This window comes from Astatotilapia calliptera, chromosome 3 (assembly GCF_900246225.1).
Source record: "Astatotilapia calliptera chromosome 3, fAstCal1.2, whole genome shotgun sequence".
NCBI classification, from domain to species: Eukaryota; Metazoa; Chordata; class Actinopteri; order Cichliformes; family Cichlidae; genus Astatotilapia; species Astatotilapia calliptera.
Window position 1 is genome coordinate 12,027,087 of NC_039304.1, and position 13,326 is coordinate 12,040,412.

General features: G+C 41.4%; 1 protein-coding gene across 7 annotated transcripts in view; it reads left to right on the top strand.

Annotated features, from left to right (window-relative positions):
- LOC113018628 (sodium/potassium/calcium exchanger 2) overlaps nucleotides 1-13,326 on the top strand; it is a 49,039-nt gene that overhangs the window by 1,293 nt on the left and 34,420 nt on the right. For all 7 annotated transcript variants that reach the window (XM_026161811.1, XM_026161814.1, XM_026161816.1 and 4 more), the window contains exon 2: nucleotides 200-1,276. In XM_026161811.1, the coding sequence (XP_026017596.1) occupies nucleotides 374-1,276 (903 nt within the window). In that variant the 5' untranslated portion in view covers nucleotides 200-373. The remainder of the gene's footprint in view (nucleotides 1-199; nucleotides 1,277-13,326) is intronic.

Genomic DNA, 13,326 nt, shown 5'->3' on the forward strand with positions numbered 1-13,326 from the left:
TTACTGGTTGTTTAATGTTAGTGTGTTTAGTTTGACTATGATAGAATGATTACAAATTAATAATTTGTAATCATTCTATCTTAGATTTTTAGGACCACTAATAACCAACCAAATAAACCTTGTGTAAAATATCAAAATCACCTCTTCAATTTCCCTCACTCGGTATTCATTTTTTTTTCTTCCTTGTTCTGTCCATCAGAGGCGAATATGACGACATCATTTGGCAAACCAGACCCTGGGAAACACCTACTGTCAATTCAGTTAGTTTGAAACCAAACACGACATGATGCGTTGTCTCCGGTGAAACTTGCTCCGCCACTCTCCCCTCTTCTGCGCACCTATTGAGAGAGAGGACACCAAAAGCTGCATAGACATGGGGTCAGATCAACCCTGCATGGATTCTCCAGAGCCAAGACCCATATTGGGTCCTGCCTGTAAGCAGCTGGGCCGTCGGTGTCTGAGGAAAAAGTTCAGGCCCACACGAATCTTGGGGTTGGCCTTCAGTCTGGTGGCCTTAAGTGCTGTCTCCTACAGTGCCTTTGCCTGGAACTCAGGAGGTGTCAGCGAGCCAGTGCTCCCCCAGGAGAGTCTCCATCAGTCGGCCCCACACAGGACCCTACTTTTTACCCAACACCAGAGAGACCCCAACGTGTCAGCTGACATGCCAATAGCCATGAAATCTACAGCAGATAGCAACGACAGCCAGGGGGAGTACCCACCAGACATTTTTACCCTCTCCCAGAGGCGCCAAGGAGCAGTGGTCCTCCACATGTTTGGCATGATCTACATGTTCATCGCGTTAGCCATCGTGTGCGACGAGTTCTTTGTCCCGGCGCTGACAGTCATCACAGAAAAGCTGACCATTTCCGATGACGTTGCGGGCGCCACCTTCATGGCTGCGGGAGGATCAGCTCCAGAACTCTTCACCTCCGTCATTGGCGTTTTCATCTCGCACAGCAATGTGGGCATCGGGACCATCGTGGGCTCGGCCGTCTTCAACATCCTCTTTGTCATTGGGATGTGCGCCATCTTCTCCAAGGAGATCCTCAACTTGACGTGGTGGCCGCTCTTCCGTGACGTATCCTTCTATATCCTGGATCTGATCTTGCTCATCATCTTCTTCCTGGATAACGTCATCTCCATGTGGGAAAGTATCACGCTGCTCACGGGCTACGCCGCCTATGTGATCTTCATGAAGTTCAACAGCAATGTCGAAGGATTTGTCAAAGATTGCATGAACAAGAACCAAGTGGTAGAAGTAGAGGTACAACCCAAGGTGAGTTGAAATGATAGTTTCAAACAATAAAGAAGTTAAAGTAGGTGTGCAGACGTTAGTTTTAGTATTTTTGGCTGCTAGAAATGACCTCTGATGTCTCCTCTGGTATGGGCACATTCATCCCTTTCAGTCATTCCACGCAGCTTTAGATGCTACTCTAATAAAGTCAGACTTGCTCTGATAACCCAAACCTAAATTGTCTGTGGAGACATGCTTTAAAATGATATGTATCTAACGCCTTTCTCTGAAATAGAACCATTGTCTCCTCACTTATCTCTTAGATCTTCCAGCATGTGACTGGTGATGCCAAACATATGCTTTACTGTCTTCCATCGCACACGCTCATTATTTCAAAAATAATCAAAACTCTGTGGGCGTTGAGGATGGAGCACTTTCAACTGCTAAACTGATTGTACATCAGTATGATTCACTCGTCGCTGCTGTGCAGGGCTGGCATACTGTATTCCACTGTGGGATTAATAAAACAGAATCAAATGTGTAATTCTGGGTTAAGCTCTACAAATTGTTTCCCAGTCTGACAACCAAATGCTTTGGAAAATCTCAGGAGCGATTTTCTTTCTTTCTTTCTTTCTTTCTTTCTTTCTTTCTTTCTTTCTTTCTTTCTTTCTTTCTTTCTTTCTTTCTTTCTTTCTTTCTTTCTTTCTTTCTTTCTTTCTTTTCTCCTGCAGTTAAAGATTTCTCACATAAAAAACCAAACTGTCACGTGAAGCGCACAAACGCACACAGCTTGATGAGGTAAACCACGCCAAGTAAATGGCTTCAGAATTGGCACGGCAACCCTGTGCGAGTGTCTTCACATTTACTCTTAAGTGGAATTCTTTTTTTTTTCTTTTCCTTCCTCGCTTGAAGGCTTAAACATCAAATACTTCCCGGATAAAAACAGTCAAAATCGCTGTGTTGCTTCATTTCACTTTCACCCCCCCCACCAATGACACTTGAGGGCAAAAGACACCGCACTGCAATTTGATACTTGTGTAGAGATTATCCGGATGAATTTAGATTTCTTTGTGACATGAGATGGAAATGAAATTTGGAGAAGGATGCATTGTAAAGCTTTCACTAAATCGGGATTTATTCTAAGTACATAAGTGATATTTAAACAGCAGGTTACACAATGCTGAGGGAAAAACTCTCGAAGTCGGTAGCACCTGTCTGCTGTTCAAAAACTTAAACACTTAAATAAACTGATCTGTTCTTTTCTTTTTTTGTTTAAATTCACCCACTTCATGTAAGCAGTTACCTTTTGCACCTGTGTGCTGTTTAAGCTGTATTGTTTTCATATAATGCACAAGAAAAAAAACTGCGCTTGCCAAGTGCCAGAAAAAGAGTCAGTTGACCTTGAATTGCAATGGATTCTGGGAACTTTGGCTCAGAGAAGCTTGCGCGTGTGTTGTGTCTGTCGTTAAAGCAACTTCTAACAGAGGGGAGAAAAAAATGGGAGCAAGACAGATGATTCGATTAAAACCCTTCATCATCTCAGCATTCCTTACAACAAACTGAGCTTTTTCCTCTCTCTTATATTGAGGACAGCGATACGACGCTGCAAGTCTCAGCATCCGCCCTTATGAAGGAAGCAAAATGTGTGAAAAATGCCAATATTATTATTATTAAATAATTACTTATATAGGCTGTCTGTTGACCTCTTTTTGTTTTGCAGTCTGGGTCGACAGGGTTAATAGAACTGCAAAGGCACAAATATTATTAGAACATAATCATCTAAACACCCTTGTTTAATCAAGCTTTGACACTTTCGGGACGTGTGTATTTCAAGGCACGAGTGTTATTTTGAGAATTAATTGATACGAGCAGGCGCGCGTGTGTATGTGTGTATGCTCAAGTTCATACGTGAGCGATGGATGGTACGATGAGTCATAAAAATGTTAGGCAAGATAAAACTGAGTCTTATTTTTGCTTTTTTTGTGATGAACTGAGTAGCCCTTAAATCTGTTCATTGTTGTGGATGTGTTCAAAGGTGTTCCTAATCCTCCATACAGCGGTGCGGTGCAGTCTTGCAATGGAAGGGACGCTGGGCTGTATAGTTATGTCCCATGTCCTTGAGTAAAACACATGGCTTAACAAAGGGGGGGCTTCCCTGAGATTATTTGGTTCTTTAAGAGATTGGGGTGTCACTTTTGTGTTACTGTTAAACAGGAGAGAAATGTTGTGCTGTGATATGTGAGGGTTGCTTGGTAAGATAATTGGCAGCTAGCCGTTTAATCCTGCATGTATGCCGTAAGTGCTATGAAATATTAGATCCTGAGTTTGACGTGAACCCCCAGCTTGGTGTTCTGCATTTAGAAGTCACCCATGAGTTTTGTACCATCTGTGACTGCTACCTTTCATCACATTACATAACTGCTTGTACCACGTTCTTGCTCTTTTTTTTTTTTTTTTTTTTTTTTTTTGTTTCTGTCACAAAGGGTTTCTTTTGTGTGTCTTGTTTATTCTGCTCCCAGTAACATAAAAATAGATGACTTTGTTTCTCGTATTTTCACAGAAAGTAATGCTTTAGCTTCCAGGCAGAAAGTTAACCGGTGAGAGCTTTGTTGGCTTTTCGATCACTGGACAAATCAGAGGTGTCAAACTTTTTTTTCTCCTTTCTTCTTTTTTATTTAATCCCGTGGGCCTAGATTTAACATTTTTAGTATGACAATAAGAGAACTGCCACAGCCACGCACAGGCTACTGAAAGTTATATGCGTACAGTTGTTTTATCATCAGTTTGTGCAATTTTCTATAATCTCTTAATCCAATTTGCACAACTATGAATGGTCAGCACTTACCCCGACCTGGACATGCAGTAAAATAGGAGAGCAGCACCTTTGAATTTTAACAAGTTCAAGGCTTCACGTTGTTTGGGGAGTGAAAACATATGAAGGGTTTCACACTCCTTCCAGCAGGCTAATCTTGGCTGCACTTGAAGTTTAGTTCAATCTTATTTACCAGGCAATGAATGAATTACTTGGAGGTGGAAAATAAACTCTGCTAGCACAAGTGAATGGATGCATTCACTCCCAAAATATGAATCTTAAAGAATGTTTTCAAGTTTATGTGACTACTAGCAGAACATTAGCATTTAGCATTAACGTTCTTTGGGTAACATCAGACTAGTTAGGTGCAACTGATATGATAAGTTATGGCAGTTTGACATAGCATGCTCATCCTTTAAGTTTATATTGCTAACATAGCTGTAATTTTAGCTCCTGCTTTCTCTCCATCATTGCACAAGAGACAGCACCAGCTAAATTTACAGCTAAGCTTACAGTACTGCATGTCGCTAACTTTGCTAAGTTTTCAAAGTAGCCTGGAAAGCTAATGGGTGCTAATGTTAAGGAAGCTCAGTTTATTTTAGTGATCCCTTTCAAATATATCTGGTGTTATAAAAGGCAATGCTTAAACAATTTATTGGAATAAGTGATGTAAAAGCTTAGTAACACACATTGTAAGACCACATGTCCACAACTTTGAAACAAGCAGATATTGGAAGGAAGCATTTACCTTTTCATTTCCTGATGGTAGCTAGTACTTCTGTTTACCTAGTGAGTAATTAGCTGTTGCTTAATCTCACAATAAGTACACTTGCCCACAGAGTTGGGTTGCTACCTTAAGGCCATATTAACTTCTGTGGTATAATCCTTACCTGCTGTTAATGAGTTTTATTCTTCTTATTTCTGTTTAATATTACAGAGTGTCTTTGGGGTTTAGATGGTAGAGATGACACTAAAGTTGAACGTTATTTACTGCTATTATTGTTGTTATTGTTGAAATTTTGCAGTAAGGATTTCAAAATAGATAATAAGAAATATTTAATTTCTTCATATGGGATGAATCTTAACCAGTATCTCTCCAGGCTTTCTGAAGTGTCTTTCAAAGTCTTTATTCAGATTTTAGCTCATTTTCAGTCCAGTCCTTCTACCTGGCAGTTTTCAGAAGAATGTTTTTTAAGACAACATTAATACTTACACTGACCTATGAATCATGGCAGCATACGTGGCAGGACTAAAAAGATATGTACAGCAGATTAACAATAGCGGAAATTCATGTGCTTAGGAAAAATATCCGGCAAGGACCTGACAAATTTGTTGGGGCTGTTATCCCAGTTGAAAAGTAGCATCAGATTTTGACCCATTAGGCAATATCACCTGGAAAGCATTTGATTAGAAATATCGTAATTTTTCCGCATAGCATCGATCCTAAACACACTGCCACTGCAGTAGAAGCATACCTCAATTGGAAAAACACAAAGTGGAAAGTGTAAGTCATGGATTGGCCTCCCCATAGCCTGGACCTCAGCCTTATTGAAGCAGTGTTGGATCATCTTGACAGAGAAAAGATTAAAAGGCAGCCAACACCCAAAAAATTGCTTTAAAATGTCCTTTAAGAAAGAGAACTATTCCTTATTCCTTATTCTTAAAGAAATAATGTGTAAGCTTTCCTTAGAGTTCAGGTTGTGTTGGAAAAATAAAGGTTGTCTCTAGAGATAATGCTCATGAGAGTTGTATAAATTTTGTTTTTGCCTTACGGAAAAATGTGTATTCTCTAACCAGTTCCAAATGGAGTTTGACTCGTGGTATCCTTTAAATTTATAGAAATGATTATTTTGAAATACTGATTTCATAGTGTCAGTTCTCTGTCTCTAAAAGTATTGCAGAATATGTGTTTGCTTTCAGTATATGTTGTGTGCCACTGTTGTTTTGACATGTGCTGTATGCCTTAAGCTAAACTTCTCAGGATGGTGATGAAAGGTGACTTCAGCGTTGTGCATATCTGCGCCCTTAGCTATGATGGTTTGTGGGTCAAAGATGGGCCACTTTACTGTAACACTGCTGTTAACTTTCATCTGTTTTCTTATAGTGAATCTACTTAATGTGGTCCTGAATTAAGTGACTTTATGTGACAGAGTCAACTCAAGCCTGTGTACAGTTTGATTGCAAAATGCTGGGTCACTTAGTATGTGCACTGGGGCCAAAGGAGGCCACCCAGTGCTTGATTAATTTTCCACCCCATCTAAATGCTTGTCACCCACACATCCAGTAAATCCTTAATGGGCAGACTGTACAGACACAGTTCGAGGTCGCAGTAGAAATAGTAGGTCTGTCTTTAGCCTCACAAGCTTGGATCGTCATGCCACTGCAAGATAGATAAGTGCTGCTCTTAACTTTGGCTATTTTTTACTGCAAAAACAGCAGATACGTGTGTAGTAGAGTTGGATTGGCATGCTGATGGTGTCCCACCACAGCAATCATTTGTCCAACAGCCCAGTAAGCCAAGCCAATCAATGCTGGCATCCTAACCACACTATAAAAAAGTAACTATTTAAAGAACCTAATCTGGCTGAACACGGACCAAAAAGGGTCTTTTGTCATCTGGAGGCCATCATCCTGACTGCCTCCTCTGGATCACCTTGCCTGGCTAACCCAGGCCTATTGCTATCACATTATCCTGTGACCTCTCACATTGTTTCAGCTGATGAACTGAAAGGCTGCTTTTGAAAATATTGGCTCAGGCAGATCCGATTACCCGACACTTTGCGCATGATGGTTTTATGAAAGACACGGCATTTCTGGATGAATGTGGTGAAGTCACGTTAAAGAAATTAAATGGTTAATGTCCTTGTACAGTGTACTGCATCATGCTATTCCACTAAACACAACAGCAGAGATCGTGAAATGAGAGATAAGTAACAGAAGGCTGTCAACAATCAAGCACAATAAAAAGTGTCACAGCAGAATTGAGATACTCGACCAGACCCTGCAGACTGGAGTCAAAGTCAGAATCTGCATTCGACCGTACTATTAGATTCCTGCTATCATCAGTGTCAGATGAGCCGGTGTGTATCGATGCAGTTGTTGCTACTGCTGAGATGGAAGGTGCGACCTCTGATGCATTACCAAGCTATAAATAGCGTCACGGAGGCAAGATCTTCCATCAGGACGTGCTTCAAAAGATCGGTTACAAAGCATGTTCTGTGCAGAGAGCAGACTGCTTTCCTCCCCGTGGATTTGGACATTCGGGCACCAGTGCTGCACATGCCGATGACGCTCTGCGCCTTCAGTATATTCACACATGAAAACCAGTTGTTGCATGGCTGCTTGCTGTGCTGCTTTTCTTCCCACACCGCACTGCGAGAACTCTTTGCCTCGTATTACGCATCCGTGGGATTATCTACCGTCATGACGGGCTGCACACTCCTTTTTAGCAAAGTCCAGATGGACACTGCTGAGCATAAATTATAAACTACATCTGTTTCATATTGCTATTTTAGGCTCGAAAGGATAATAAAAGTGAGTTGCCAGGCTAATTTCTGGGAAATCCTCTTGAAATGCGCATTTTAATTAGAGCGTGTTTTGTGCAAAAACGCAGGAAACATTAACCCCACTTTCCAGTGTACAGCGAGATTCTAGAGGATTGGGCGTCTCATCTCTGTCCTTCGGCTGCACGATGGTGTACTTCTTTGAAAGTAGTGAGATTTATGGTTTTATCCTTTAAAAGCAAAGTTGTAGAAAGGACCTTGCTTTTGAGCAAAATGAAAAAGAGGCGCCGACGGAGTCAATAATCTTTCTGTGTGTTCATTTCAGGCCCAAGGTTAGAGATGCTCACATAATGGTTAGTAGAAAAACCCTACAACTAATACCTGAGCATTGTTTAGCATGATGACTCATCAATCTTTTCATATCCTTTTATTTATTTTTTTTAAAGAAAGGTTAGTTTTCTGTGTTTTTTCCATCCGTTCGTGCCATTTTACAGTAATATGGACACATCTTTGTGAGCACATACAGTATAGAAACAGATGCAGAGAGAGAGAGAGACAAGTGCGCAGCAAGCAACAACGGAGCCAGAGTCCAATAATTTAAAAATAGAAAGCCTGCAACTTTGATCTCACCATGACGATGAGGAGTCCAAGTTTTATCATCCGTTCCAGCTGTGGCTCATTGTCTGAGGAGGGAGGAAGGGCTGAGCGCTACTGTCGAGCCAGTAATTAGTTTTCCTGTTTTGGAGGTTTTACCTTGTTGTTGGCCTGTTAGACAAGTCAATAGAGGTGGGAAGAAAACAAAGGTTCAAAAGAGAGTAATGGAGTGATCAAAACATACAGTGTCAACTTTTACAGGCTTGAGTGGAGGGCTGTTTAGTTTCTTCAAGCTGTCTTGGCTGTGTCGTACTTCCCTGCTAGAGCTCGGCTTTTGTTCACATTCAATTCATTTGCATTCAGTGATTATAATTGTACTAGCTGAAGTTTTTATTAACACCACAGGTTTCTATGACTCCTTTTTTATGTCGCTCTGAATAATCAATTGTGGGTTCCCCCTTCTTTCTTATCAGAGTGGACAGTGGCTCTTTGCTGCCTCCCCAGTGCCGGTAATGATTTGAAGGTGACCTCGTTTCGCAGTATTTTGTCTGTGCAGTATTCAAATGCATAAACTGGTGTGCTTAGAGCAATTTAAAAAAACCCCAAAACAAAACATTGAAGCTTATCATTTTTACCATCCGTGGAGCTGTTACGATTTGGGCCGTTTCCAGGATCTTCACAAAGCAAAAAGAAATGTGCACATGGCCCTTGATACCAAACACTTCCAAGTTAATTTATGCACATAAATCTCCTTTAGGACTACCTTATCTCACCCTGTGATGCGTACATCAATTCAGCTTTAACCTAAAGAGACCACTTATGTAATTAAACTGCAATTTTCTCCCTACACTCCGACGCAGCCAGTTACATGAGACTCCGTTTGTTCCCATATAGCGCATAAAATTAGTTGATTAATCCATTAGCTGACTCACAGAAAACTAATCTGGCCATTTTGATAATGAGGAGCAGGTGGAGAGTTTGTCTGGGGCACTGAAAATTCACATTTATTAGAACGTTGGTGAGTATGCGAGAAATCTGTAAACAATGCAGTGCTTGCTGCGGCCAGTTGCCACTGCACCTGTCACTTTCATTTGTCTCGTTCATCACTCTGACTTCACTCATGCGGTAAAGCCCGAGATCTCAGGTTTTGAATCTCCGCAAGTCAATTTAAAGACTCGTTATGTGTTATGTCTCTGTGCTTTGTGCAGCACCATGGACAGCACCGTCTCTTCTGCATACTTGAATATTAGTGACTGGAGTGATGGACTTTGTCTTTTATTATTTTAGACTCCAAAATCCCTTTAGCTTGGCGTTCTTGTTAAAGTCCACTGGTGTTAGCTTTACCATCAAGAGCAACCCAAGTGCGATCTGCTTAAAGGGTGAGGTTACCAGACTCACATGCTTTAAGGGTTTAAGTGAGTAAAAACATCTCCTTTTATTCATTTTTGAAAGAAATGCCATAACATTACAGTGGTTTCCCTCACTGATGGCTTTTTGAATAGGTTCCTTTAAAATTTCAATATTTTACCCCTTTTGAACAAGTTTATATGAAGCTCACATGGCCCCAAAAGGTGTCTTTCAAATTTCAAAGTGCCACCACAGACTTTTTATTCCACCAAGCTTTTATGCTCCTGGGGTTTTTTCTATTAGCTTTGATCCAGACTGGCTTTTTCAGTGTCTGTAGAGTTAAATCCTGCTGAGCAGATGAACCAGTATAGCTGCTGTTTGGATGTGAAAAAGTGCTTGAGCGAAGATAAATTGTTGCTTTTAGCCAACTCTCTGAGTAAATGTACATGAAATGATAGCACAGCTGTTGGCTTTAGCTCAGATTTATCGTGATTTTGTCAGGTGGCATTGCATTTAAAAACAAACCATAATTTTTAGAAGAGCATTGGCTATGGAAATTGCCTACAACTGCGATTTAAGTTTCATGAGGTGTTTTCACTATTTAATCCTTGGTTTGTTGTCGGATTGCAGTGGCATACAGGGGAGGAGGCTTTCCTTTAGTTGTTGGGATGTTGCAATCAAAAAAATGGGTTAAAAGGGACAACTGAATAGTGTTGTGTCTGCTCTTGCAGCTGACAACAGGACGTGTTGCATGCTTTGGTTGTAGCTGAGACCCTTTACAGATGGACTTTAAACGAGAAGAAGCTCTGGCAAACGCTTTTTGACGTAGCGGGCGGTGAGAGGTGGAAAATAATGTAAAGTTTCCCCTTTCGATGTGTAATTGGTGGGGCACTAGAGCAATAGAGGTTTTAGACAACCTTATATTTTCTCTTCCTTTTAAATCTCCAAGCTTAAAATAAAAATGCTAAAATGAATTTTCAGAACATGGGACCTTTGATTCAGCGGTGGAGAATTGGCAGAGACACAAAGTGTCTGATTGTTGAATGCTGCTTTATTTAATGGCCAACACAGAGGAGTGTAACATGAGGCTGTTTGTCTTTAAAGCTTAATGAGTTTGTATTCTGATGTGACCTAGACAGTCTGAACAGCTCTGGCTCCAGCCTTAAAGCTGTCTTTATTGGAGGCCACTTCTTTGCGCATTTGTTTGTAGACCTTGGGGTAATTTTAGCTCTGTGGGCTAGCAGGTATCGGATCATCACATATGATATGAACTGTTCTGAGTTCATACTGTAGGGTTTGTGCTCTAAAACTCACTATCACACAATGATGGGGTTCTTTCTGAATCTTGCTGTGGTGACTCAAGGTCATAAAAGTCGAGGGATTTCCACATTTAGTACTGCAGGATTCTGATAGAGGTAAAACAGTTCTTGAAAATGTCATACGAGAGCGTGTGTGTGTGTGTGTGTGTGTGTGTGTGTGTGTGTGTGTGTGTGTGTGTGTGTGTGTGTGTGTGTGTGTGTGTGTGTTTTTTTTTGTTTTTGTTTGTTTTTCCCCAAGGGAGAACCTGAAGGTGAACCGTTGAAGCTTGCAAGAAATTCAAAGCCTTTATTGATCAAGGGCTATTTTTAAAGTGGGGTCGATTAAATAATGTAACTGCACTGTAAAAGCATCATGTGAAGGGCATCCAGATGCCTGCCTCAGGGGTGTATGAAATGACTGACACACACGCCCCCAGCGAGAAGGAAATGGCACATATGGTGGGAGGTGGCCGAAGACTGGCGAGACTTACGCACTCGGCTCCTTCCTTATGGAGATTTTTGACCCTCAGCATCAGGACCGCTAAGCTGCAGCAGCTGAACATTACATCAGCTCTGAGTTGTGGTTCATGTAATACCCGTAATTTGTGAAATCCAGACTGATGATGTCTGCGCCACACACAGCGCTCCCGTATAGATCTCACAGCTGCGCACAGACCTGACATCGCACGGATAACCGCAGAGACAGTTTAAAACTAAATCTAAGAGAGTAAACTCTTAAAATTGAAGTGATTGCAATCAGACAGTCTCTAATGAGCTAATTAGAAAATGCTCTGGGGCTCCGTGAATCCGCTGAAAGGTTCTCCTCCGCTGTTCTTATTTAAGAGGTTTGACACTTGGTATGTCCATCACTCACAGACAGATGGTGCATGTGGCTGCCCTTCAACCCAAGTCCATTTTAACTCAAGCCTTACCAAGGTGACCTGAAAGGGGCTCTTATCAGCATATTACCCTGTCTGCACTAAATGTCAGCTGGCCAAATGGACTGACCTGGAGGAAGCTTCCTCCGCATACTTCTGCCTCCACCTCCTCTACAAAGCCCCGTTGTGTGTGTTTGTGTGTGTGTGCGTGCACTTTGCGTCAGATGGGAGGTAACTGTCTGCTGACAATTCAACAAAACAGATCAATAGTCAAGATTGTTTGGATGAGGTGCGATCAAATAAAAGTTGGAGCCTTAATGGAAAAAGATGACGTGAAATCCTGACAACGGTGACTGCAATGCGAATGCAAAATTAAGCACACCTCAGCTAATGAAGAAATCTGTTATTAATTTCCAAGTGTCCCATAAGACTAAAACTAACTAACGAAATTCCATGGATAGGGTACACCAGTCTTTTGCAGGGCTAACACAGAGAGATACAGAGAACCGCTCACACCTACAGCCCGTTTAGAATTTCCACTTAACCTCTGGACTGTGGGAGGAAGCCGGAGTACTCGGAGAGAGCCCACACAGGGAGAACATGCAAATTCTACACAGAAAGACTCCCTCCGGCCGGGCTTCTAACCCGGGACCTTCTTGCTGTGAGGTGCCTGCACCACATATTTGTACTGCTAAAAAGAAATGTGTGTCTTCCTCTGTGGGTTAAAGCAACCATTAAAAAGCATCAGTAATTCCCAGCAATGCATTACTTGGCATGCTCGGCATAAACAGCGTCGCTGTAGTTTATTTTAAGTCAACCCACAAACTCTGTCAGTTTAAGTCAGAGTGCCAAATGTGCAGTAATCCACTGCTTAAAATAGTCTGCAACAAATCCATCTTTATGTCTGTTCGAATAATATTTGCTAAAAAAAAAAGACACTGCCCAACTGTTTGAGGAAATGAGACATTAAAAAAAAAGACTTTTTTTTTTTTTGAAGAGTAGGAAGAGATGGACTTGGCATGAAGTGCCACAGATGGGCTGAGGAAATTGGAAAGAGCTCAGTTATGGACTCTTTGTTGGTTTTTGACCTTCTAAAGAGGAATTTAAAAAGGAATAATACAAGATTCATCAGAAAACACAGATGATTATGTGCTGGATTAAATTAAAAACATGTAAGCTTCGAGGTGTCATTCACATCAGCACAGAAACCTGCTGTTCACACAGCCTGTCCCACAGTGTAAAGGCCTCATTGCTTGAGCATTGATGCAACCTCTGGTCACAAGAAAAGACAATGTGAATTCCCTGACTGGTTGGGCGGTGGTTCCTTTAGGTTGTTTGTTGTTGAGTAAAACTACTCCACAAATAACCTCCTTATGATTATTTAGGTCACTAGCAGTCTCCAGTTTGCATGGAGGATGCCAACTTGTCTGCAAACACTTGCTAACTGCTAGTTAAGTAGTAGTGAAACTTGAAAAGGCAGTCAAAATATGCATGCAAACGACAAGCATCTGAGGTCTCTTCTCTTTTTAAAACATGTTTCCCTTAAGAGCAATGGTTGCCAGATGGTTGTAGGCTAGACTCAAGGCCCGTAAGACTGTGGGGCTGTCACCATGATTATTACACATCCAAGATGGCAGACAAGTTGATGTCCGGTGGTTAG